General features: G+C 37.3%; 1 protein-coding gene across 1 annotated transcript; it reads left to right on the top strand.

Annotated features, from left to right (window-relative positions):
- Positions 1-345: 345 nt before the first annotated feature.
- LOC127659241 (BRCA1-associated RING domain protein 1-like) lies at positions 346-25642 on the top strand. The gene is made up of 11 exons (XM_052148972.1): positions 346-484; positions 585-641; positions 4622-4770; positions 8302-9320; positions 9744-9824; positions 11293-11465; positions 14692-14818; positions 14981-15113; positions 18474-18569; positions 23431-23528; positions 24678-25642. Exons 1-11 carry the CDS (start codon positions 387-389, stop codon positions 25011-25013), a joined length of 2367 nt encoding a protein of 788 aa, XP_052004932.1. The 5' UTR covers positions 346-386; the 3' UTR covers positions 25014-25642.
- Positions 25643-27603: the final 1961 nt, after the last annotated feature.

The following is a 27603-nucleotide window of genomic DNA, read 5'->3' as shown; positions in this document are numbered from 1 at the left end:
ATCAGAGTAGTGAAATTGTAAAAAATGAAATCAAAAGTTTGTTCCAACTGTAAAAATTTGAGTTTAAAATGTTATTTTGTATATTAAGACATGCAGCCTAGGATGGTGATATACAAAATTTAGTGCATTGTAGAAATTACATGTGGACCTATGCATATATTATATTATATTATATTTTTGCATGATTTTTATCACTTTTAAATCCTGAAATAAAAAGATGGAAGACCCTTACTGAACGTCATAATGTCCAGTTGACCAATCAGAGCGTGAGTTCGTGGAACTCCGCCCCTTCGCTTCCTTGTTGATATTGGCGCGAGCTGCAAAAGCAACCGCATGATTATATCATTACAATACGTTTATAGAAAAGCTGTAATTTCTTTAATATCATGGATCGCGAACCTGTCATACAATCAGAGGCAGTGAAATGGACCAAAACGAAAGAGGCGATTGCTCAGTTCCGAAAACTTCTGCTTTGTTCAAAATGGTATGTTTTAAATCAGTCATAAGGAAACCAGCTCTAACTTCCTCGTTGTTAATACAACTTAATTGGAATCTAACGCGTCATTTTTAACTTGATTTTGCAGCTCAAACATCGTGAAAGAGCCAGTGTGCCTAGGACTCTGTGAACATATGCTTTGCAGGTAAATTATATTAGAGACGCTTGTTGCTGACTGCCTTATATTGATTCATTCATGCTCACCAGGGCACATCATGAATAACTGACTGGAGAATCAGCAGTTTATTTATATAATGTGAATGACAGCTTGATCACGCCTATATCATGAACATCTCTCTTTCAAATAAACATACTATTATGAACTGTATCTGAAAAGCAATTCAATTCTTCATTAGGCTCATATAATCTTCACAAGACGTATGTAGTAATACATAGTTAGATGTTTATATGGTGTATATAATTATATGATTATAAATAGCATTAGGTATGCAGTTAAGCTATTGATCAGGCCCATCATGAATATCGGTCTACCATACAAAATATATTTGCTCTGATATAGAGGCCATGAACAGTCCTGAATCATAAACATTTCTTTATAGTAGTTTTAAATACTGTATATACCTATAGGATAAATTTAGAGCTTTTGATATAATGCAGGCCTTGTTCAAACTGAATTAAAAATATTTCTCTGTCCATAATTATAAGATCGTAACCTTTATTTGATATGTAATGCAAGTCTTGGTCAGGCTCCAATTATTAATAGCCTTATGTAGTATATACTGTATGAATATGCTATTATAGATTTTTTGATAAGCAAGTCAAGCCTTGATCATGCTTATTATTTTTAATATTAATTAATATCTCTCTATAGTATAAAATGTAATCATACTACATCATACAATATATTACCATACTACTATTAATATACAATCATTCTATTATTGATGTGGAATGTAGGCATGTGACGGTATAATATTTTCATGTCACTATAACCGCAGAAGCTTTTTATCATGTTATACGGTAAACGTTACTGTGTAGCTAACAGAGTTTTAGTGAACTACTCTTTGGGCACTTGAATGCAAGCTACATATTATCTGCAAATGGCAACAACAGTTCACTTCCTTTCTCATCCTATTTGTCACTCTGCTAGGTATCTCTTAAAGTGTTGTCCATCAGTTTTCAAAAACAGTTTGTAAAAACGAGCGTAACTGTCAAAACTTACCTTTATTTAGCTTAAATTCTGGATACGGCACGAGACCCATCTTCTTGGTAGCAGCTCAAGAAAGGAACAGTGGCACGCTAAGAGAATAACCCTTGAGCCCCCCTTACGAGGGTTACAATTTCCTCGATTATACCTTTTGCACATGCCATCATCTCTCTGAAAGGATCCAGAGTAAAATAGATCCTCAGTATCCCAAAAATTTTAGCAAAGAGCGATAAAAGGGGTGACTTGTTTGCCGTAAGTTGCGACCCGTTTCGGTGGAGGAAGAGATCCTGGTGCCTGAGAAATACGGTTTGCTGTGGCTGCCACTGTTTCAACACTACTTTGGCTCATACACGCCCTAGTCGGGAGGTTGGAACGCTCACTCAAATCAATCGGCTGGTCAAGACATGCTCTGAGAGTTCTGTGATAGCTTAACAACTGCTAACTTTCCAGAATCCCCAGTAAGTGTTGGCTAAGTGTCAATCGAGTGGATAGAGCGGGTTATAATCTGCTTTACCTGCTCGAGTATATCATTCTTATAGCGCTGATGTGTAATCTGCTGGAATTCCGCAGCACTGTGCATCCCTGTTTTTTGGGGCTCCAAGGTGGTTGGGGAATAAGGATGATGAAACAAAAAACTTAAAATATGGCTTCAAAACACACTTCCAAAAAGCGGTTTCTAGACTTGGATGAAGAATGAATCTCAGAGAATAAATGTTTACTTGTGCCAAATAGTGAAGAGTGGACAAGGTTTCTAATCCTTGAAGCAGTAGCACCAGATGACAATCACTAAACAGGAGCCAAAACTACCACCACATTTTACCTTCTCTTTTAAAAAGTTTACAATTTTAAATACTTTTGGTTCTACTTATAGACAGACTTTTGGTGGCACAACCATTTTAATTAGAAACGATATGACTCATAGTTGCATCTATGTGAACAGTAATTTACAGGTAACAGCAGTGTGTTTAACCCTGCAGAGAACCGTTACGTTATGTTCCATATACATCCCACCGAATCTTACTGTTACACACAAGGACTTGGATGGCCTAGTAGCCCAACTTCCTTCTCCATGTATACTCATGGAAGACTTTAATAGTCACAACACTCTATGGGGAAATACCCATTGTGACACCAAAGAAAAGAGGATAGAAAAATTCCTTGACAATTACGCCTTATGTCTTCTAAATGATGGATCCAGCACTTACCTACACCCAGGGCACGGAACATACTCTGCAATTGACCTAACAATTTGTAAACCTGAATTATTTTTAGACCTTTCATGGAAACTATGGCATGACCTTTGTGGTAATGACCACTTTCCATTAATATTAACCCTAAAAGGAAGAGAAGAAGCTCTAAAATACCAAGATGGCAGTTTAAAAAAGTTAATTGGTATAATTTTCAAACGCTTTGCTATGAAAGGTTTATTGAAGCCTCTGAAGATGATCCAGATGTTATTAATCATTTCACCAGTACACTCATCTCCATAGCAAATTATACCATTTCAAAAACATATCCAAACACAAAATGCAAACGGATGCCATGGTTTGGTGATAAATGCAAGACAGCTATAAAAGAATAGAAGAAGGCTGAAAGATTATTCTTCAGAAGGCCAAAGAGTGAAAATCTTGTTACGGTTAAAATAAGTAGGGCACAAGCTTGAGGAATAATAAATGAATCTAAAAGGAAAAGTTGGAGACAATTTGTATCTGGTCTGACATCAAGTACCTCAACAATAAAGGTCTGGAATCTGATTCGCAGGATGAAGGGCAAGAATGATGGAGCTCAAATTCAGCACATCAAATGTCAAGACACTATTCTAACTTCAAAACAAGAGATTGCAAATACCCTAGCAGAAACTTTTGAAAAGAATGACTCCATTGGAAATGCTTTAATGCCTTCCAAGTTTTCCTAGCACAGGACGCAAAGAAAGGAAAAAATTTTCATCTAATAATAAGGAACCTTATAATCAACTGTTCACAATAGAAGAATTGACTTCAAAAGAGGCACTATCAGCGGTTTTCAAAAAGTGTCCAATACCTCCCACTGACCTAAAACACATAATAAACTCGTATATTAACAACAAATGGCAAACTGAGTGAGACAATGCACCATGAACAAACTCCATGAAATCAGCCCTATTGTTGGCAAAAGAGTAATTTCTCTGTTTTCAAATCGCTGGGACCAGATCGTCTACACCCGAATAGGTCAATCCAGGATGACACCCAAGTTTTTAATATTAGGGGAAAACTCACCAACATGTACCTTCTGCCAGAATCCATTATCCTTAAAACATGTTTTATTAGACTGTACTGGTCTTAACCCCGTGAGAAACCTTTTTTATTCAGTCAACACTCTGGAGGAAATTTTTAACCAAGTCAAACCTAACGCAATTTTAGAGTTTTCAGGAAAAATAGATTTTAAAAACCTTATATAAAGTTCCTTACACATTTCTCGCCATGGAAATAGCCATAGAAGCTGTCATGGTGGTAAAAAACAAACAAACAAACAAACAAACAATCTCACTGAATTGCATGATATGATTGTCCCGCAAATGAGAACATGTTGGCTGTGTTCCCATTTTTCATTGCTACTTTTCTGCTATATGTTTTACACAAAGGGAAACCATCTTCCACCAACAATCCCTCTGCATTTTTATGGAATCCAAAATACTTCCACACTTCTGACTTAACCCTATTAGAAGGCGGATAAAGGGTCGGTAGTGTTCCTCCTTCATCCATGCTTCTAGTCCACGCCGGTTTGTTTATATCAGAGTGCGTATGTGTGCCACGTACAAGCAGTGTTGTGAATCTTGATTCCTTGATGGGATAAAAAAACTAGTGTGCTATCATAAAAATCTAAACAATTTGGCTAAAATGTTATCTAGAATTATTTACGGTATTTTGAAGTGCCGACGATAACTATATTGTGCATGTTGGATGTGGTCTGTCATACAGGTCTTGTGCAGGCCCCCATGCTGGAGACGGCTGCAGTGTGTGCCACTGTCCTGCATGGGTGAAAGACATTCAGATCAACAGGCAGCTAAATAATATAACAGAACTCTTCTGCAATCTGGACTCCTTACTGAACCCTACAGAGGTTTCAGGTAAGACAAGAGCTTCAAAACATGACATTAGGCACCCAATTAAAACCCTAACCATGTGTAGGATATTCCTTTATCCCTTCATGAGGTAATGTGCATTTTTTCACACGTAATGACTATAATTATGCAATGTAATTTTCCTTAGTGGTTTTAGCTGGTTGCTCCGGGCTGAGTTAAAGCCGGGGTGATGTTGCCAGTGGCAGAGAGATGTGCTGTCTGACAGACAGGTCTGTGGCCTGAAGGTCAGGATGTTTAACGCTGCAGAGGAGATTGAGGCAGTGGAGGGGTCACACTGGGTCATTCATGCTGGTGAATGCTATAGCATAAAAGCTAGTCAGGGGAAGAGGAATAGCACTGAATAAATGTGCTCATTTACACAGCACACTTGTGTTTAGCTTTGCCAAAATTAGAAGGTTAGTGTCAGCAAGGGATATTTAGTCATTAAATTATGTCAAAGTTAATTTTTGAGCTGAACGGGCAATGAAAAATAAGGTCATAACGTCAGATTTATTAAACATTTTTCTTTTTCAAAATGCATGTGCCAAGAAATGTCTGTATTCATTTTGGTTTGATAGATTTATTTTTTAAACATGTATACTATGTTCCACACATTTGTTTATTAAATGACCAAGTAAAAGGCAATAGAATATTTACACTCACATGTACACATCTTAATAATTTTCATATTTATTTGAAGGTAAAAAAAACAATACATATATTTTAGTTTTTTATATTTTTAGGTTTAAAAAGTCATGGCGATTTTATTAGAAATGTGTTACTTTTTAATCTATCTTGTATTGTCTTTATCATTTATATGTAAAACACTTTGAATTGCCATTGAGTGTGAAATGTGCTATATAAATAAACTTGCCTTGCCTATAATATTATTTTAGGCTATTTAAAACCTGAAATTACCTTGAAATGTCAAAATGTAATATTATATATAAATATGTAATATATAATACTAAACATTGACACAATCATGAGGGGATCTGGGGTGTTTAGGGTTTTCTTGTCACATGATGACAAAATGGCTTCTTTCGTTAGCTGGACCAGCCTGAAAAAATAGTGTTTTTAATGTGATCTGAGCTAAAGAAACACAATTTATCATACCGTTGTTGTCAGATTTGACTGTCCTTACTACTACTGATTTGAAATATGTTTGTAATCTTGACCCACCGTTCTGAAGATTTTGGTCTTTCCCCAGTCAAGTAGATAGAAGCTGTACTTTCGTGCTGCTTGTATCCATAGAAATAGCTGACCGGGAGTGTTCGCAAGATGGCGGCCGATTGGACTGACTTGCTTTGAAAGGGACTTTTAAACAATTTTGACTTCAAAATATTTTCCAAATACACTCACCTAAAGGATTATTAGGAACACGTTCAATTTCTCATTAATGCAATTATCTAATCAACCAATCACATGGCAGTTGCTTCAATGCATTTAGGGGTGTGGTCCTGGTCAAGACAATCTCCTGAACTCCAAACTGAATGTCAGAATGGGAAAGAAAGGTGATTTAAGCAATTTTGAGCGTGGCATGGTTGTTGGTGCCAGACGGGCCGGTCTGAGTATTTCACAATCTGCTCAGTTACTGGGATTTTCACGCACAACCATTTCTAGGGTTTACAAAGAATGGTGTGAAAAGGGAAAATCATCCAGTATGCGGCAGTCCTGTGGGCGAAAATGCCTTGTTGATGCTAGAGGTCAGAGGAGAATGGGCCGACTGATTCAAGCTGATAGAAGAGCAAATTTGCCTGAAATAACCACTCGTTACAACCGAGGTATGCAGCAAAGCATTTGTGAAGCCACAACACGCACAATCTTGAGGTGGATGGGCTACAACAGCAGAAGACCCCACCGGGTACCACTCATCTCCACTACAAATAGGAAAAAGAGGCTACAATTTGCAAGAGCTCACCAAAATTGGACAGTTGAAGACTGGAAAAATGTTGCCTGGTCTGATGAGTCTCGATTTCTGTTGAGACATTCAGATGGTAGAGTCAGAATTTGGCATAAATAGAATGAGAACATGGATCCATCATGCCTTGTTACCACTGTGCAGGCTGGTGGTGGTGGTGTAATGGTGTGGGGGATGTTTTCTTGGCACACTTTAGGCCCCTTAGTGCCAATTGGGCATCGTTTAAATGCCACGGCCTACCTGAGCATTGTTTCTGTTTTTGATGTGCATCCCACAAATCTCCATCAACTGCAAGATGCTATCCTATCATTATGGGCCAACATTTCTAAAGAATGCTTTCAGCACCTTGTTTAATCAATGCCACGTAGAATTAAGGCAGTTCTTAAGGCGAAAGGGGGTCAAACACAGTATTAGTATGGTGTTCCTAATAATCCATTAGGTGAGTGTATATTAATAATACATTTTTTAAAGAAAACAGATTCACTGTTGTTTTTACTTGCAGTAAAGGATGATAATATATCAGGCCAGTGGTGGAGGCTCTGGGTTACTGACCGAAAGGTTGGGGGTTCAAGCCCCAGCAACGCCAAGATACCACTGTTGGGCCCTTGAGCAGGGCCCTTGAGCAAGACCCTTGACCCTATTTGCTCCAGGGCTGCTGTTTCATGGCCCTGCGCTTTGACCCCAGCTTAGTTGGGATATGCAAAAACAACTGCATTTCATGGGCTCTGTACCTGTACTCTGCACAATGACAATAAAGTTGAATCTTATTATCTAATATTATATAACCTTTTTACAACAATTTCAACCTTATTCTCTGAGCAGACACTCCACCTATACATTTTCAACTTTAAGCCCTCAAAAAATATATAAATACATTTTATATCAGAAATGAAGTTGTGCATTTAAACTGTCAGAATTAATTGCATTTTCAATGTATTTTTAATAAATTATAGGGTGCTTGTCATTTCCTAAATTGTGTATCCTCATTTCCTCGAGCCCGTGACCTGGTAATCGATCAAAGTCGGCCATCATGAAGGACCTATCAATTCACTGAAAACACCACGAAGGAGGTGAGAATGGAGGACAGATGAAGCTTAATAAGGAAACACAGGAGCATCCTATGTTGAAGACTTTTTGGTCAAAGCACCTGACGCATGCATAAATTCTCCTCCCCCTTCACACCTGACACAACAATTTTAATTTTAACAGTTTCACTTTGCACTTTAAATAAACCATAATTTTCACATACTTTAACCGTGCATCTTGAATGATTATTAAAATTTTAACAAATCACGTTTCAACAACATAACATCAAGCACTCCATTGTAATGCAGCTTTGCAGAGACGGTGCTTTGAAGTCATGCTTGATTGAGCAGGACATTTCATTTTACAAATACATCTTGCTTCGATTCCTCTGTCCTGCAAGGAAATGCGGATAAGCAGCAAGGTAAGGAAAAGAGGATGCACAATTTCAGAAATGAGAAGCACCCACCAACCGAGGCCAAAAAAAAAAAAAGAAATATTTCACATAATTGACTCTTCAATCTATTTTTAAATATGAATCACATTTTACAGTTTTACAGTAGGTGACATAATGTGATTCTCCTTATGTTTAGCCATGCCCACTGATGTTGTTCTCTCAAAAGAGAGCTCCGTCCCCAAGAAGAAGAACTTCAAGATATGGTTCAGCCCAAAAAGTCGCAAAGTACGCTGTTGCGTTGAGAAGCCTGTTGAGGTGAACTTGTCAAAAGTAGACCAGCAAAAGAAACCCACTACATCACCTGTGTCCAAACCTAAAGATTTGTCCGTCTTCAACTTCACCTCATCCTCCCAGGACTCTGGGTCCTCAACTCCTCCACGTGGGAAAGTAACTAAGAAAACAAAGACAAAGAGTGTCAGCCCAGCCTGCAAACAAGCCTGTGGTCCTAAAAAGCACACAACAAGAACACAGACTAAGCAGGAATGCAAAAGGCTAAAGCTAGAAGCCATTAACCAACAGTGGGGCTTTAGGAAAGAAGGTGCTATAGACAGGAATGATGAAGAAGAGGAGAAGGTGAGCTCTGGAGATGACAACAAGAAGTCCAGTAAGAGAGTGTCTTTCCAGTGCTCCGGCAGCCAGTCTAAGGAACCTCAGAAGACTGTCCATCAAGGAGAAAATCAAAGTCAAATTCCTGATGTTAAAGACACCGAGTCTGGTGGTAAGAAGCCTCCTTCTCATGAACAGCAGTGTGAGCTTGTCAGTGACACTTCAGAATCCAATAAAAATGCCCCAGGGTCTCTTCAGTCTTCCCCTTCCAGAGTACCAAAGAGAGCCAGAGAGGACCAGGACAGTGAAAAATCAGCTAGTACACCAAAAAGACCCAGAACATCTCCAGGACAGAGGAAGAGATTATCCAGAGAAGGAACCACACAGTCCACACCTCTTCCAACTAAAGACCTTTCTCAGAGTTTGAGAACTTTTAAACAGTCCAAAGAGGAGCAAAATGTGAAGCTGAACCTCTCACCTTTATCGAGAAGAAGGTCGCCATCTACTCCTGTCCTTGGGAGTCCTGTGGTGCGACGTAACCAGAGAAGTCCAGCTTACATGAAGAGGAACCACAAGGGAGAGACGCCACTGCACTTGGCTGCGATAAAGGTTTGTGATGGTAAATAATATCTTTGGCCTGTACCAGTAGTTCTCTATTGGTTTTGCTTCATGACAAAGGCATCACTTCAGCCATTTTGTTTGGTGCACCTAATGGCACAGAAATTACACACCTGACCATTAAAATCAACCATTGAAATATGTTATTATTTCCATAATAATGGCAACTAGCCCAACTAGTGCTGAACGATTAATTGAAAATAAAATCAAAATTGCGATATGACCCATTTTTGAGTCATGACCAACTTGCTGGGAACCACTGCTCTATACTATGTTTCTTGTCTGAGATTGTTCTTTGTTGTTTGTATGCCATCTGTGAGTCACTCAAGGATAGATACTAGGTCACTGTGTAAGTCTGAGCAATCAATAATGACCTTCGTTAATGACATTATGACCCCTGATTTTTTTGTACAGGGTGATTTGGAGGAGGTAAGAAAGCTTATTGCGCAGGGAGCCGACCCCAACCTGAAGGACAATGCAGGTTGGACACCACTGGTGAGCCAAGAGAACCCACACACACACAATGCAGCATACAACTTTTACAGTCAACAGCATTGTTTTAGGGTGATTTGTGAGGTACTCCATGTTGAAAATGGTTGGAAAGCTTTTTCTTGTTGGGAAAATGTGTTATCCTTGCAGAAAGCTTCATGTTCAATCTATACTCAACTGCTATGAATGGTTAATGTAGATTTCATGAATACTCTTTCATGTTGTGTGGGTAACTGTAAGTGTATTATCCTGTATGATTTTTTTTGCTAAATCCTATAAATCTTACATACCATTTAGTTTGATGAAAAGGGTAGATCCATGTAGAGAATTGTGCTCAAACACTGTAAAATAAAATATTAACGCTCCCTGAAAGCAGTGCAAATTTTGTATCTCTTTTGCCACAGGAATAGGTTTGCATTTACTGTAAGTGCTTACATTCAATATATTGTCAAACTTTCCACAGACAGGTTGTACTGTATGGTTTAAGGACCTTTGCTAGCTTGTTGATACTTTGGAATTATGAGATCCAAACTAATATAAAAATGCTGATTCTGTTATATTTCTATGTAATATGCCAGGAAATTGTCATATCTGGATATCTAAGGCTTTGTTATGTAGACAGTTGTGCACAGTGCAGAATTAAATTGAGAATACCTTTTTAAATTTCCTGAATTTAAATTGAGGCAACAAACAGGATGTAGAATTGTCATTTGTATTTGAATTTAAGGAAGTAGAATTAAAATGGAATGCATTTAAAATAAATTCATATAACTGCTGTAATTGCAGTATGAAATATTTATCACCTGTAAACATGTTATTAGACACACAATATATTGGGTATTTCTAAAAACATTAATTAGTTTATAAAAGATCATATTAAATTTAGTAAAAAAGTATAATAAATATATTATAATATTATATCAAATATTATAATAAAATACAAGTAATATTATTATTATTATTATTATTAATAATAATACAATTTAAATATATAAAATAATAATATTATTATTATACTAAATTAAATATTTATATTAAACATAAAATATAATATTACAAAAATTACAAAAAGTGTATTATTGGTACACCTTTGTGTGGTTAGTCCTCAATATATTTAAATTTGTATGTCAATATTTATATTATTGAATGTATTTACCTTAGTTCTAATAATCTCTCTCTAATCAGTTGAGAAATAATGTCAGTGAATAAATAGGCATAATTAGTCTAAATTAATTATGTAAATTAATTGTACATGTTTGGAAGCTAAACTTATGTTGGACTAATGAAATTCCTCTGTTTTGGAACATCGTAGAATTGCAATTCAATGTATTCCTCTTCCTTTCATTCCAATTCACATTCTAATTCAACATCCTGTGGGGCATGGCCAATTCCAACTCATAAACAGAAAGGGAGCCAATACTTAAATTCTGAATTTTACCCAACCCTGGTTACGTAATTGTATTTTATCTTACAGCATGAGGCTTGTAATCTTGGTCACCTGACAGTGGTAGAAGAACTGCTACAGCACGGAGCGCTGTTGAACACTCCAGGCTATCAGAACGACTCACCACTGCACGACGCAGTGAGGAATGGCCACCTAGAAGTGGTCAGAATCTTGGTTAAGTGTGGCGCATCCCAAAGTGTTCTGTGAGTTCTAAACATGACACCCTCTCACTCACCTAATCAAATACACAACCGATCACCTGTGGTTGTGTTTTGGTTGGGAATGAAAGATGTCAAATGAATTTCGTATTTCTTTAAAGGACATTTTGTCTAGGGATATACTGTATATTACTCATATTACTTGTAAAATAAATTACTCAGTTTTTTTTTTGTTTGCCTCACGTAAACAAAACATAAAGCCGACTTGCCCACTTATAGCCGTGCAAATATATCTTCCACGGTATAAACGGTATAGCAAAATCTCTCAGATGTGCATATCTTGTAACTTATGACTATGTGATTGTGTATATCTAGTGTACAGATTTTCTGGAACCTCTGCTCTAAAATCCGAAACCTACCTCCTCCACCTACTCTTTATTTGAATGAACTCTCCAAACCTATTTCTCTGAGATTGGCAATGAACCAGTTGAGCAAAGATGCTCCGCAGGGCTCTGCAGCTCATATCCCCTAGAGGTCTCAGTATGCGTCTCTGCGTCTCTTTTTGTCTGTCCCCTTTGTACATTGATTGACTAGTGCTGTGCTGTACATTAGGAGCGCATAAAGCATCAGCAGATTTATGCTTCGTTAGTCAATGCCGAAGTGAAGCATCAGCTCTGTCATAGAAGCAGTGTACAGAAGCAATCCACTGCTGTCAGACATAATCAATCACTCTCACTTCGAGCCGTGTGGAATCGGTGCTGTGGGGCTATGGCGGCCACTGGTGCGGGCTGAGCCTGTGCTGTAATGTGCTGTAGGCATTGACTGGCACATCCCTTTTGTACCAGCTGTAATCTTTAATACTTTTCAGGGTCCCAATATATATGAAAAGCCGCTTCTTGGGGGATTTTGAGTGAAGCAAGAACAATCAAGACAGAGTAAGTCAGTGTAATAGAGTGCAACTCTGCCCACTTCTTCAGTGGTCTAAGCCCTGAACCATGTCACTAGCCAACCATGTCACTAGCCAAATTACAGCTTTTGATTTGAAGTAAAAATGTTTTTGAAAATAGTGAACAGAGACTGTGTAATTTTATGAGGAATAAACTGCTCATCCCACGATGCATTGCAAAGGACGAAATCAAAAGAATATCAGCGAAAAAATGTAAAACTATTGATTTAAAGTCATTGATAAAAATTATTTTGAAAAATATTCAATATACAAAAAGATTTATAGTGTTTTAAATTATATGTCGACTTGATTATGTCATCCTCAGTGCTTTATGGGAATGTGTGGTTGCTGATTGGTGGAGTTCTTTTTGGAATTATGGGTAGTGTAGTTCTTTGCAATAAAATGGTCTATTAAGCGTATTTTCAAAAGAATGACGTTGAAATAACACTGACTTGAGACTTCTATAGACATACTGTAAATACAGTACAATTGCATTACAACCTCTTAGCTCATGTTAGGTGTGTTTTGAAAGGTTTGTGTAGTCATAAAAATGAATTTCTCGATTCGATTTTTATAGCCTAATTTTTTTACTTTTTTCAGAACCCTACTGTTACACTGTAGTGTGGAAATTTGAGTATGTTCAATATTGTAACTCCTGGGTTAGACTTGCAGAAGCTCGGTTGGTTTGATGGTATGATCAGAGTAATGGTACGCACTGGTCTTTCAATCAGTGAGACTTCTTCATCCCTCTTGATTGCTTTGATTATGTGAAAAGCAACAGCTGGAGCACCTCCGAGGACTAATTTTCACATCTCCATCGATCTGTGATTCATTGGGCTCTGTTACCGCTGGCTTCTGTGTCTGATTTGTCAACTGTAAGATGGATGCAGTTACTGCAAGGTTTTAACATAATAATATCACTCTTTTAACTGGATGCAGTGTGTTATTCAGCTCCTGGTGATTAATGCACACTTCCCCCTTATCAATATGGGTAGTACTCTCGTACATATGTGGCATCTGTGTATGAGACCTTTGGAATTATTGGATTTTCAATTTTTGAGATTGGAAGGTGTGTGCTGCACCAAAACAAAATAATTTGCATCCAATGGGGGTGTGAAGAGAATGTGGGCTTGTGGCTCATGAATCCAAATGAAATTTTACGGACCAGTAGACCTCTTAATTGTCCCCCAGGTGTTATCTCTGCACTGAAGCTTAATCTCAGCATACATCCTGTTTGCCTTCTTTTCTTTCATTTACACCTCTTTTCCCCACCACCCAACAGGGACATATTATCTAACGATGAGCCTGTCACGCACACTGATCGCCAAACAGATCCTTTAGGCCCTTTCTTGATTTGTCCTAGGCCTTAAACTTTCACTCTGTTAGTTGTGGAGACAGTGCAAACTAAGTAATGAAGATTCATTAATTAAAGAAGATTATGACAAAGTATGCCTGCTCTGACCCACCTCAGCAAGGCAGGTTTAATGCCGCTTTGGTTCTCTGTAAATTAAATGCAACATCAGAGCAGACTTAAACTTTGTTGTTGTCATGAATTAGCATATATATGAATAAAAAAATATATACTTTAGTTGGAGGAGATATCATTTAGATTCTTACTTAAAGTATAACTTCATGTTTTCTTTTCATATTTCCATATTCATACTCTCATAATTAAAATGTTAAACTTATTTATTTTTATGCACTTGTAATTGCAGTGTAAATGCATTTATGCCACCTCTAAGCAGCGTTAAACAGTCTGTCTGACTGTTGTCAGTGTAAATACACTTAAATGCGACTTCAGATGCAGCATCTGTGCCGCCTTTACAGCTTAAAGATGTCTTAATAGTTGTGCGATAGTGGGAAAACGCTGCCCTTAATTTATTTATTTGTTTGCTTGAATAATTACTTGGAAAAACTTAAGTGTTTACTTATTTGAGAAATATTTGAAGCATGTCAATGTTGTAATTTAATTAAGTGTTAATATTTGTATTTATATGTCTTTATGATGCGTCTGTAATGTGTGCGTCAAAATACGTTCTCACGTCCTAGTTTAGTCCTAGTTATGCTAGTGATTCAGAAATTACATACTTTAAAAACTAATCACATAAATTTAGTTACACACTCATCTTAGAATTATAAAAATCATATTTATGATTATTCCAAGTTGATTGGTTGGTACTCAAATGCTAATAATTTGCCATGTGTAAGATGTATAATCAAGCTTAAAAAGGCCCAGCTTGAGAATACTAAGTATGCCATTGAATGTGTTTTTTTTTTTTATCAATAAAAGGTAGCTTGTATAAAACGTGTGTCTGGGTTTCTCAGGAATATGTTCGGCCTGCAGCCTTTGGATTATGCGCTGACTCCAGAAATGCAGAAGGTCCTAACACTGGCCCCTGAGGTACCTCATCCTGTGACAACCCCCCTGAGCCCATCCAGCAGCCTCATTAAGGTATACAACCCAGACCTGGCTCACAAACAAATCCTGAAAACAAACACTGGTATTCTGTTCTTTGTTTTATAAATTGCTTTGGTAATCCCAGATATGTCAATATCATGAATGTAAATGTCTGAATGAATGCAAGAGTTTGCTTTACTGTTTGTATTCATGTAGGCTTCAGGTTGTGTGAGGGAGACTGTTCCAGTGGTTCTGATTGGCAGTCAGTTGACGCAGACTCAGCTGAAGCAACTTGCCAAAGCAGCTAAACTCCTTGGAGGGAAACAAGTGGATTCCTTTAATAGTGCAGGTACATCTCTTTTTAGGTATTGACAACATGAATGGGTAAGATAGTTTGGAGTTGTGTAGTATGACAAAAATTTTATATCAAGTTATGAGTAATTTTAAAAGATGATAACTATAAATATATAACGATATAGTTATAAATTTGCAAGTTATAAGTCAAATGTACTACTGCACATATTGGTGTCTGCTGAGAATAGGATTATTTAATCACAATAATAACAGCTTAGCACTTGGAGAACAAAACAATGAAATCTTTTAAGCGCCGTGAAATGAAGTGTCTGTTCTTTCTTCGCCTTTCTTCCAGCACTTATTTTTAAGATGCGCATTACAAGCCATCCAGCTAAAGTATAAGAAGGATATTACGATTATGCATTATGAAACTAGCGTTTTGTGTGACAAATGTGTCTGTCAAGAGTTTTTAGACTCAGACGAAAGTCACACTAACAGACAAACAACTTATGCAGTGTCTCATCATCTTACTGATCAAAGTTGGAATTGAGCAGAATTAAAGTAATTGAAGTAGTTCTCATAAGCTGCACGTATAGCTGAACAAGGGCAGAATGTAATTTTCTCTAAGAATGCAGGCTGTGCATTTGTCACACATCAAAAATGGAGAGCTTTTGGATTTTTTTCTCTGTGGTTTTCTAGAATTGAATTTTATTCATGGACTTGGTGAAGTGTTATTTTATTTATTGGGCGCTTCTGTAAAGTGGATTCTTGTTACCCACAAAGGCTGCTTTGGTGCCATGTGGCTGTGGAGCGAAGGCTACTTCAAAAATGCCCTTAAAGATTGACCAGATGGAGGTATATCAGTCTGCAGAATGTTAAGCAGATATTGGATTCGGATGTGCCTCACGGTTTGAAAACAGTAGTTCAAATAGTCAACGACAGTTGTTCTGATCTATAGAATAGCCAAAGAATGAATCTTGTTCAGCAAATTAGTAGACATGTCTTTTATTGTTTAATAGTGACAAGTTTGAAAAATTCAGTTAGTACATTAATGAGAAAAGTCAGGAGTCTTAGAGGTGCCAGTGTTTACAAAATGGAAATACTTATACTTTAATACTTATTATTATTATTATCACCTGAAATAAAAACTCTCAAAAAAAAAAAACCCGTATGCCATCCCAGATGTTTATGCCTTTCTTTTCTCTGCTGAACACACACAGAAGAATATTTCAGCTTTGTGGGTCCTCACAATGCAAGTAAATGAGTACAAATATTTTGAAGCTCCAAAAAGCACAAAGGCAGCATAAAAGTAATCCATACGACTTCAATGGTTTAATCCATGTCTTGAGAAGCGATATGGTTGGTGTGGTTCAGAAACAGATCAATATTTATGTTTAATATTCAAATTAGTTTTTTTTTACTATAAGCAGGAATGTGATTTTTCGATATTTATACAGAATTCCGTCTTTTCAGACCTAAAATTTTGACCCATGAGAATTGTGTAAATCCCTTAAAAAATATATTTAAAGAGAGAGAGAGGGGGGTGGGGATGGTTGAACTATCTCATCAGGTGTTAATATAAACAGTGCATTCTTGATACACTTCACCCAAACAAGTGCCATTCGTGAAGTAAATGCTGCTGTAGCGCTTTAAATGTTGCATTTTTCGGTACATGCCACAACTCATGAGTGAAAAGACAGTCTGCTTCCAGCCTGCTCGCAGCACGTGCAGGAAATTGTCCTCTCACAAGAGAAGCAAAGTATCAGTGGTGATCATTGGTCATGCTGCGGGAAGTGGAACACAATTTGCTATGAGTGTTTTTACACTTAAGTACAACTTTTTTGTGTCACATGTGAGTGAAAAAAAATCTGATTTGGGCCACATTCAGCTGCAGTGTGAACAAAGGATTTATTGTTTCATTCGAACTGACTTTTTCAAGTTCAGAGATTAATTGGCTCGCCTGTCTACTCCGGGCGCATCTGTTGACGTACCGTGCCACAACAGCTGTCTACACTGGACAAAGCACACGTTCTAAACCAGTCCATTTGTCTTGCTGGCAGGAATGCCAGCATGTGTAGCGCAGAATAGACGGGTCATCCATTTATTGATGATGCGACACACTGCAACGATTGCTCCCAGTGTAGACAGCATCATTGATTGTAATTGGGTTTGCAGTGCAGTGCGACACAAGTGAGTCAGGTCTCATCTGTTGCCAGACCACGTCGACATGTTAATTTCGCTCAACAAAAATGCATGGTCTGAGTAAGCAGTAAATGGCTATTGTATGCTAGGTATGCAGATATTTTCCACTTTATTTTTTTCAAGTAGGCTACTTTTCAAAGTAATGCCAGCTGCTAAAGTGGTTATTCTGTGAGTGGATGTCATGTTTAAGATAATATAATAGGTTTACGTTCATATGCCTGTATTTCTATCCTAGCTATTTTTTTTAATCATAACTGATATTGGCTAACTTACATTTACATTTATGCATTTGGCAGACGCTTTTATCCAAAGCGACTTACAGTGCAATTATTACAGGGACAATCCCCCCGGAGCAACCTGGAGTTAAGTGCCTTGCTCAAGGACACAATGTTGGTGGCCGTGGGGTTAGAACCTGTGTCCTTCTGATTAACAGCCATGTGCTTTAGCCACTACGCCACCACCACTCCGCTTGCTCGAGTGAACAGCTATAATTTATTTTATTGAATTTAGTTTAGAATAGGTTTAGAATTAGGTTTGCTCTTATTAGTCCTGCACTGTTCATTCATTTGTTTGCTATAAATAAACCTGTATATAGGTGTCAGTAGACAGAATAACAGGCTAAATAGACTTAAAAAGCTCCCAATTTCATAACTTCTGCACTCCATTTGAGTAGTTTTGTGCTCATCAACAGCTATGTGTTCAAGAATTGAAATCCTCCAAAAATCCTCAGCGGTTGCGCTGTACATTTTTTGTTTTTGTCCTTTTCCAATCACATGCCTGTATAAGTTCTCCTCCCTGCCCAGAAGGTGGTATTGTGAAATTGAATGTGGAGATTAATAGTAAAAAATGACATAAATATTTATCTTCTTTTCACCCACACTTATCGTATCACTTCTGAAGACATGGATTTACCACTGGAGTTTTATGGATTACATTTTGTGCTGCCTTTAATTTGCTTTTTGAGTTTCAAAATTGTGGGATCATACACTTGCATTGTATAGACTTACAGAGTGAGATATTCTTCTAAATAACTTTGTAACAGTCATACACATCTTGGATGGAATGAGGGTGAGTAAATGATGAGAGAATATAGAATTTGTGGTTGAACTATTCCTGTAATATCACTCTCGAGAGATCCGCAGTCTCTTATGAATGCTCAAAATCATAATTTTTGTGTTTAAGTGCTCCTATCTTGGATTACATGTCTCTCCAGTCACCCATGTGGTTGTACCAGATGATCCCACCAAGGCTTCTACCCTGACCACACTGCAGGGCATCCTGAATGGATGCTGGATCCTTGGTTTCAGCTGTAAGTTCAGTAGTTCTAATTAAATGCTTTTTTTATGTTTCTTAATAATATTATGAAGGAATATAGTCCCCAAATTAATGAACTATGTTACTTGTAGTCTAATAAAGATTTGCAAATGCACTCTTTTGAGCGATGTTTCCTAATTAAAGTTTTGCTGAGCAAAACCTATTTCTATTTTAGGGCAGACCCTGAGCAGAAACATCCAATGTTCCAGAACTGTGCAGTGTTCACTGTACCAGTATTACTATTCCCTCTACTTTTTATGTCATTTTTTTAGAGGGCAGTTTCACTGCCTCATCAATCAGCTTATCTATTTCTCCCTCAAGATACAAATCAACCTGGTTGAAAACATCCCTTCAAAAAAACATGCTATAGAGACAGGTTTTCCACAGTCATTAAAATCCCTGAAATATCAGGTAATTTTAATATTTCTGTACTTGGTAATGTCTGTAACACCAGGGTTATTTCTGTAAAGTTAGATTAAGACTAAAACTGTTGGCTTAGAAACCATTTTCATAAACTATGCTTAAATAATGAATGTAAAATAAAGCAAAAGACTAAAACAAAGTGAAACAAAAAACAGTGGTTTGAAAAATCTTAAAAATCCGATTAAAAAAAATCCCTGTCCATTTTAAAATTGTGATTTCCATCTTAAAATCGTATTTTTTGTTTCTATTTATGCTAAGTTTAGCTTGAAATTGCTCTTTGTGAGAGCAAGCTGTATAAATGAATTTTTATAATTCATTATCCAGTAACAAATGACCGCAAAAGTCATGGAAATTAATTTCTCAAAAGGTGTTGGACCTCTACCGCCCTCATGGGTACCTAGGAAAAGGTGTGTAAATGCTTCTTACTAGATATTTGATTCAATGACTCAATTGAGAAGAAAAGAAAAGATTGATTTAAAATAATACTTAAATAGATGAATTTGAGTGTGAGTTTGTAGCATGTCTCGTTGAGTTTAGCCCCTCTATCTGTATCACTCTATATGAGCTCTTAATACTATGCCTCAGCTCTTCTCTTCTTCTTTATGAGTCTCCGTGGCTCAGTGAATCACGGTTCAGTGCTCAGGAGTGTGTGAGCTGCACTGTGAGCTGCTAGCATCACTGATCCAAATCCACCCACCACACTCACGCACTCACACACATGCATGCTGAGCTTCGATGTTCTCTCCCATCATCGTGAATCTAAATAGCTAATATGCTAATGGCTCTGTCTGCTCAGCTAACAAGCTGGCCCTATTGTCTAGAGAGAGCTTGTGGGATTAACCCCGGAATGTAGCATTTGCACCTCTACCGCCCTCATGGGTACCTGGGAAATGAAAGCTGTAATTAAAGTGGCAGAGGAAGCACAATTACAGCTCATGATTACTATGGAGTATTCTGCATGTGTGTGTGCACAGGAACGTACTCCTATAGGTGGTGTTGGGGTTCTGAAATGATAGGCTAGGCGGGATATAGAGATAGCGCTGTGACATTCCGGATGCAGGAATAGTAATTTGGCTAATGGCTCAGCGTCACACTTCCACAACAGCATACAAAATTGTAATCTAAAGTGGGTTTTTCCATTAGGATAAGAGACTATGGAAGGATAAGGACAGAAATGGTTGGTTGCCGCTCCAATTTGATTTTCATCTGAGATCTGTTTGCGCACAGATCCTCAACACCAGGGTTGTTGTTGTTGTGTCCTGGTGTTGAAGATACACCAGTAAGGTGAAAACTACTGGCGTTGAAGACTTAGTTACAAAATTGTCAGAAAATAATACAAAACTAAAAACTGGTTGAAAAACTAACCAATTAATAATAAAACTGAATAATAGTATTTGTTGTCAGCAAGCTAAACTTTCAAAACGTCTTAATCATTTTAGCTGTTAAAACTCTGGGAATATTATATTGATCACTTAACTTGTTCTATAACTATAACTACTACCAGTAAAAAGTAAAATAACATGTATAAAAACACAAAATATATGTGTCCATATAATAAAAACTAACCTGAAACTAACAAAATTGCTGAAACTAACTTACCAGTACATTTGAAAATAATATTACATTAAAATAGAAATTCTGATTTAAAATTAATTTTTAGAGACCAAAATAAAATCATTCATATTTTTTTTTCAAAAAACAAAACTTTTAAGTAGTTGGGAAAAAAAATAACTAAATAAAAATAAAAGTTTTTGCAACTAGCATTCATATTTTCAAAAGGACTTGCTTATTTTAGATTTTAATTACTATTGTAACGCTATAGTCATTGAACTCATTCTTTAACTATAACTATTAAAGATAAAATGGAACAGAAACAAACAAAAGTAGACTAAAATTGCAAAAACTGAATGGAAATTAAAAGTACATTTGAAAATGGTATTAAAATAATAATAATAAAAAAAACGTGAAAATGCAAAACTATTATAATCTTGTTCAACACCAACACATAGAAAAGAGCCTTTCGGTTGTGGAAACAATCAGAGATCAAGCTAACATCTTTACTCTGCTCTTAAAGCTGCTTCACATATTCTCTTGTCCTTTTTCTGTCACCATCTCCTATATAATAATAGAAAATATCTGCCTGCTCTTGCAGAGCCCTTCAGTCAAGAGAGAGCCATTTCAGACAGTCATACATCTAGGGCAAACAAAGTAGAATGCTATTAAATAGTGGTAAACAGGTTCAGCAGGGAAATAACGCGTGTGATTTTTTTTTTTTTTGTTGTTGTTTTGTTTTGTTAGACAGCCTTGTACACCAGTGAGCTCAGTTGTTGTACCGTATATGATGCTCTAAGTCTAATTGTGAAACATTTTATCTGACAAAAATGAACAAAAAGATTTCCACGGTTCCATCAAAGATTGTTGATGCTTCTAGTATCTTCCAGCCATGAAAATCTTAACATGCTCTGTTCCTTTTCCAAAGTAAAAGTTGAAAAATGGAGCATAAGACTTGCTGAATTTCAGTGCATGTTGCATCATTGCTGTTTTGTACATATTTGCTTTAAAACAGCAGATTTTAACAGTTGCATTTACACTTGAAGGAACAGTTCATCCAAAAATGATAAATCTCTCATCAGTGGTGAGCTCAGCAGGTTGAGGCTCAGGATTACTGACCAGAAGGTCGGGGGTTCAAGCCCCTGCACCGCCAAGATGGATGTTTTTTGTTTTTGGCACCATTCTGAGTAAATTCTAGTGACTGTTGTGTAATGCAACTGTTGGGCCCTTGAGCAAGGCCCTTAACCCTATCTGCTCCAGGGGCGCTGTATCATGGCTGACCCTGCACTCTGACCCCAGTATATTTTCACTGTATATATGCAAAAATGTATGTATAATGTGTGACCAAAATTAAGGCTTCTTCAGAAGCAGAGGGGTCTTGTTTCACCCTGAAGTGGTTTTTTTTGTGCTATAACAACCAGCTGACTATACATTAAACTAACTTAATGGCTTCTCACCAAATAAAGAAATAAACATGCATAAAATATTGATTTGAGTTGAAATTATGAAATAATGTAAGGAGAAAGCAATCACAGAACAGCAGAATTTCATCTCCCGTTTGCGTCGTAGATCTGTTGGTGTTTATATTGTGAAAATGACAGTCTGACTCCTCATTATCCATCTTATTACAAGACTAATTGCCAAATAAATAAATGAATAAATAGCCATAAAGCTTTGATTTGCATTGAAATTATGCAGTTATGTGAGAAGAAATATCTGAACAGCTAAATTCCAACTCTGGTTTGTGTCAGTGTTCTGTTGGTGTTCATTTTGTAAATAATTGACTGTCTGTCTGCTCATTATCCATCTTATTCAAGACTACGTGCCAAATAAATAAATAAATGGACATAAAACATTGATTTGAGTGACTTAATCCCCGGATGTGCGGTTGTTACTCAGAAATGTCAGACCCCCAGATGGCACCATTGACCAATCAGAATTGACTATTCCAGAGACCCATGTAATAAATGAAGATATGATGTGAATTCATCCATACAATGCAAGTCAGTGGGGTCCAAAACTTCCAAGATCCAAAAAACAGATATAGTCAGCTTAAAGAGAGACTCATGTGGTTTAATCCACGTCTTCTGATGTGATCCGATCGGTTTTGGGTGAGAAATGCTCTGTGCTCATGTCCACACTCACATGTATGCCTTTTTTATACCTTGAAAGATTTGGACCCCACTGACTTCAGATCAGATCTCTATCAAAATATCTTTGTTTGTGTTCCGCAGAAGACAGAAAGTCATAAAAGCAGTTTAAAGCACCAAAATCACCAAACAATTGTCATGATTTACTCGCCTTCATGTCATTCCAAACCTGTGTGCTGTAATTTTTTTCTGTGGAAGACAGGAGGAATTTCAGAGCATCTTCGCATAGCTCTTTTTCATTTAAAGTCAGTTTTATAGTAACTGCGGTTGTCAAGTTCCAAAATGGACCAAAACAGCCTAAAAGAACCTTAAATGTAAGCCATTCAACTTGTTTGCTATATTCTGTGTCTTCTGAAGTCATACAATAGCTTTGTGTGAGGAACAGATTAATATTAAGGTTATTTACTGAAAATGTTCCCTTCACTGCAGTTCTAAAATCTCATTCTCCATTCCACATATTCAAACTGGCACTTTGCATTTGGTTACAACGCCAGATTTGGCGTCAATGACGTCAAACCTGAACTGACACGTTAATGCACCATTTTTGAATCTGATTGCAAACATGAATGAGATTTCAGAGCTTGAAACAAGATGAGGTGTGTAAATAATGACAGAATTTCAATATTATGCTGAATTATTCCTTTAAAATGCTAGTAAAACTGGTAGACTTGGGTGAATTGATCTGTTCCCTCACTCTCTTTTTTACTCTCTCCTTCTCTATCTTTCTTTCAGGGGTGAGCTGTAGCCTTCAGGCAGACAGCTGGGCTGGGGAGGGTGAGTACGAGGCAGGTGAAGGCCCCCTGCGCGCCCGTGTGAACATTGGCAGCCTGGTGAGTGACAGGCAAACATGTGTGCAGGGTCTAACAGCTATCGACACATTTTCCTCTCCAGAGAGGAAGAATAATGGCTTAGTGAAATCCTCTGCTGGTCCTGCTCTTTAATGGTCTCTCATTGTCAGTCTTCTATGTTGATCTGCTCGCCTCAGGCTTGCTTGGCTTTTATTACTGGCTGTGCTATGGATTGTGGCTTGTTTAGAAAGTCACACACTTCCTTGAGGGCTTGGGATTCAAAGGGAGGCCACAAACTTGTAACTTTCTAAGGTGACTGTGAAACAAAATAGGGCATTGTTGATCTACCCTGGCCATGATGTATAGCTCAAATGCATAGCAGCAAAACAGTCAAATTGCTATTCTGATCTGATTACTTAGAAGGCTCACACCATAATCTATTATTAGCCTTTACACAGTTCTTAAACTGTAGAATAAATTATCTTTTCAAAGATTTTTTTTAATTTAAAACAACAAAAATCACAAAACTTCAACCAAGCATCACCCAGAATCCCATCCCTGCTGACCATTGTTAGATTGACAGATAACGATTATATTTATATGTACTGTATACACCGATCAGCAACTACATTAAAACCACCTGCCTTATATTGTGTAGGTCACCTTCGTGCCGCCAAAACAGCACAAACCCGCATCTCAGAATAACATTCTGAGATTATACTTTTCTCACCACAATTGTACAGAGCGGTTATCTGAGTTACCGTAGACTTTATCTGTTCGAACCAGTCTGGCCATTCTTTGTTGACCTCTCTCATCAACAAGGCGTTTCCATCAACCGAACTGGATGTTTTTTTGTTTTTGGCACCATTCTGAGTAAATTCTAGAGACTGTTGTGTATTTGAACTCACGACTCCAGGGGTGGTAGTCAGCATCAATACTCGCTGAGCTACCCAGGCCACCCTCCTAATTAGCTTTTTAAATATTTTTAATTATTTATCACCTTCAGAAAAGGCAATATTTATGTCAGAGCAATGGCTTTGCAGTTAGCACTCATGCTCCAGATATTTTATGTGCTTTGGTGTTCATGTAAGCGATATTTTCAAATCTTATTGCGGGTCATTGTATATCACTGCCAAGGAAGAATTGTTAGATGATTCTTCATTGATGCTTCTCATGCTTTTATGCCCTCAGCTGCCTCCACTCTTTGATGGATGTTTCTTCTACTTACTGGGTTCCTTCCGCAAGCCCCCTAAACATGAGTTGTTGCAGTTGGTGAAGGAGGGAGGAGGTCATCTTCTGAGCCGCCAGCCTAAACCTGACAGTGATGTCACTCAAACCCTGAGTGCAGCAGCCTACCATGCCCATCCTGGTTCAGATCAGGCCCTCTGCACCCAGTATATCTTGTATGATCCTCAGAGCTCCTACAAACCCCAGCAGGTTCGGCTAGGTAAGGTCTGGTCAGCTCCCTCCACGTGGCTTCTGGACTGCATCAGTGCCTTTCAACTTCTGCCAGTGCCAGAACCCTAGATCATGTCATTGCGTTACTTTTTTGCACCTTCATCACATCAAATAAAACTTTGTCTGCTAGAGAAAATGTTTGTTTTTTTACTTATTAGAAGTCTGAGACTAGGGACATCAAAATGTCTGTACTAGTCAATACTAAAATAAAACAAATTAATGATGATAATGTTTCTGTCAACTGACTTTTGAATGCTTGCATGTGTATTTGCTCATGTGTTGTGTGACAAATGCTTGCTTCTTGCGGTAATGCAGCTGAACACTTGAATGGTCAAACACACTTCTTTCACAAAAATGCCTTTCACCAAATGTCCACAGTCGAAAGCCAATATTGTAATGTAATTTAAAATTGTCAAAATACTACTATTGCAGGGCTTCAGACTAAAGTTTGAGAGCGGTAGCACCAGTGCCACCTAGTTCTATGGGAGTGGTGGTGGTGTAGTGGTCTAAGCACATAACTGGTAATCAGAAGGATGCTGGTTCGAGCACCACAGTCACCACCATTGTGTCCTTGAGCAAGGCACTTAACTCCAGGTTGCGCCAGGGTGATTGTCCCTGTAATAAGTGCTCTGTAAGTCGCTTTGGATAAAAGCGTCTGCCAAATGCATAAATGTAAATGTAGTTCTACAGATGGTTTCTTCAGCAACTGAGTTGGTCGCAGAGTTGTATAAATGACAATAAAAGCAAATGTTAAAAGAAATGGAACAGTCTGTTTATGGACGTACACTTTCTATGACAAATCTCATGGGGATTGTACACATTCACAAACATACACAGGGCAAAAGCTACTTTATTAATCTCATAAAAATTCAGTCTATTACCATGTCTTCTTAGGCAAGACAATACTCTTCTACAACTTTTTATCCTCTGCCAATCTGGTGACCTCTTGCATTAGAAGTTCTTTTTCCGATTCCAGGCCTAAGTGTTTAAGATCTTTGTACACTTTTTCTCGAAATGAAAGGCTCTGTCTACCACGTGGGTTCGATGTTACTTCCGACTTGTAAAGGGCATAGATTTTCGCCGGTTCGCACTCTTTCATTCGTAGACAGTGTCCAATAAACTGCAGCTGTCTCGATCTAATAGTTGAACTGATTGAAATTTGGCCAGTTTTTTTCTTCCTGATTATGACGTTAAACTGATCCGATAGGGTCTAGTTGGATAGCCCTACCAGAAGATCTCTGATCAATTTGGTTATGGGGACCGATAGTTAGAGAAACTATCGTGAGTACTACTGGGACACAGCGGTAATACCTAAACCTCATTGAGGCAAGTACAGGGTTTAACCCTAGAAAAGCTTTTTGAGGGTAGGGCTAGGCAAGTACAAGGAGACCTTGGAAAGGCAAACCCACTGCTAGTCCATGCATGAGAGCTCGTATCCCATCATGGTCTTACCTGGAATAAGGAAAATCTACGTAGTATGAAGAATATTTACTACACTAAATATAGTTTAACCATGGTGTTTAGTAAAACCATATTTACCACACAATTAACCATGGTTACTACTACAATATTACTGCAGTAAAACCATGGTTTCAGGCCAAAAACAAAAAACATACATGGTTACTACAATATTACTTTAGTAAAGCCATGGTTAACTATCGCTGTGTTTGAAACTGCCCCCTATCCAGTATATAGTGTACTAATTCAGGTATCTGCCATTTTATAGGAGTGTCTGACTTCTGAATGAGCCAATTGTTCCTACTTTTGTTCACTCATTCTTACCCATAATGCACTCTAATAATTCTAAGTACACTCGATGATGGTTAATTGCCCATAATCTACCGCGGGGAAGACGTACAAGGTGGGAGTTTACTGCTTCATTCACTCCTGCAATGTTTTATTTCATGCTGAATGTATTAAATTACTTTTTGACAATTTTTTATTTGATTAAAATAACATAAAATATAGAGAGGCAAAACATACAGATACGTTTTAAAATATACAGAATTTTATCATTAAGCAGAAGAATTCTTTATTTACTAAATAATTCACTGAGATGATATCTTTATCTCAGGAGACTGCACACATTGGAAATTATAATTCTGTGGTTGATTTAAATATTGGGTGATAACATGTAGGTTATGATAATTTGCTTGGATGAGGACGATTTGCGCCCAGAAATGCTACCCATCTAGTATTAGTGTTTAAAGATATTACAGTATTACAAATAAATACAATAATGTACATCTGATAAAATGTGTTTACTCTTATATTAACTTTATTAACTTATATATGTTAATAGATAATAATATAATATAACAACAGAATGAAGAGTTATTGTATTGATATATTATTTAATAAGAATAACAAATAAGTCCCAGGTATTTTAAAAGTTCATGCTCGGTGTACGTCAGTGTCCGAATTCACTCAATCATTTTGTTCACTCACTGCAGAGATATAGTGCACTCACTGCCATAGGAAATAGTGAATGAGTCAAGTGGTTTTTTGGACACAGCCTATTTTTTAATTACTTATTATTAACAACAACTACACACAGCCTCATAAGAAATGTCACCTTTAGATATGTTATTTTAGCTTGAATTTAATCCAGAAGCCGTTTCTCTGAGATCATTACGTCTACAAGGCACTGATCCCTCTT

The sequence above is a fragment of the Xyrauchen texanus genome, chromosome 18 (genome assembly GCF_025860055.1).
Source record: "Xyrauchen texanus isolate HMW12.3.18 chromosome 18, RBS_HiC_50CHRs, whole genome shotgun sequence".
NCBI classification, from domain to species: domain Eukaryota; kingdom Metazoa; phylum Chordata; class Actinopteri; order Cypriniformes; family Catostomidae; genus Xyrauchen; species Xyrauchen texanus.
The sequence above is the reverse complement of the archived record's forward strand: the minus strand, read 5'-3'. Positions and strand labels throughout refer to the sequence as shown.

Excerpts from the sequence above, each read along its gene's own strand:
- LOC127659241 (XM_052148972.1), top strand. The coding sequence starts at position 387 with ATGGATCGCGAACCTGTCATACAATCAGAGGCAGTGAAATGGACCAAA. Across the intron at positions 485-584 it reads CTTCTGCTTTGTTCAAAATG|CTCAAACATCGTGAAAGAGC; the intron begins GTATGTTTTAAA and ends TTGATTTTGCAG. Across the intron at positions 14,819-14,980 it reads CATCCAGCAGCCTCATTAAG|GCTTCAGGTTGTGTGAGGGA; the intron begins GTATACAACCCA and ends GTATTCATGTAG.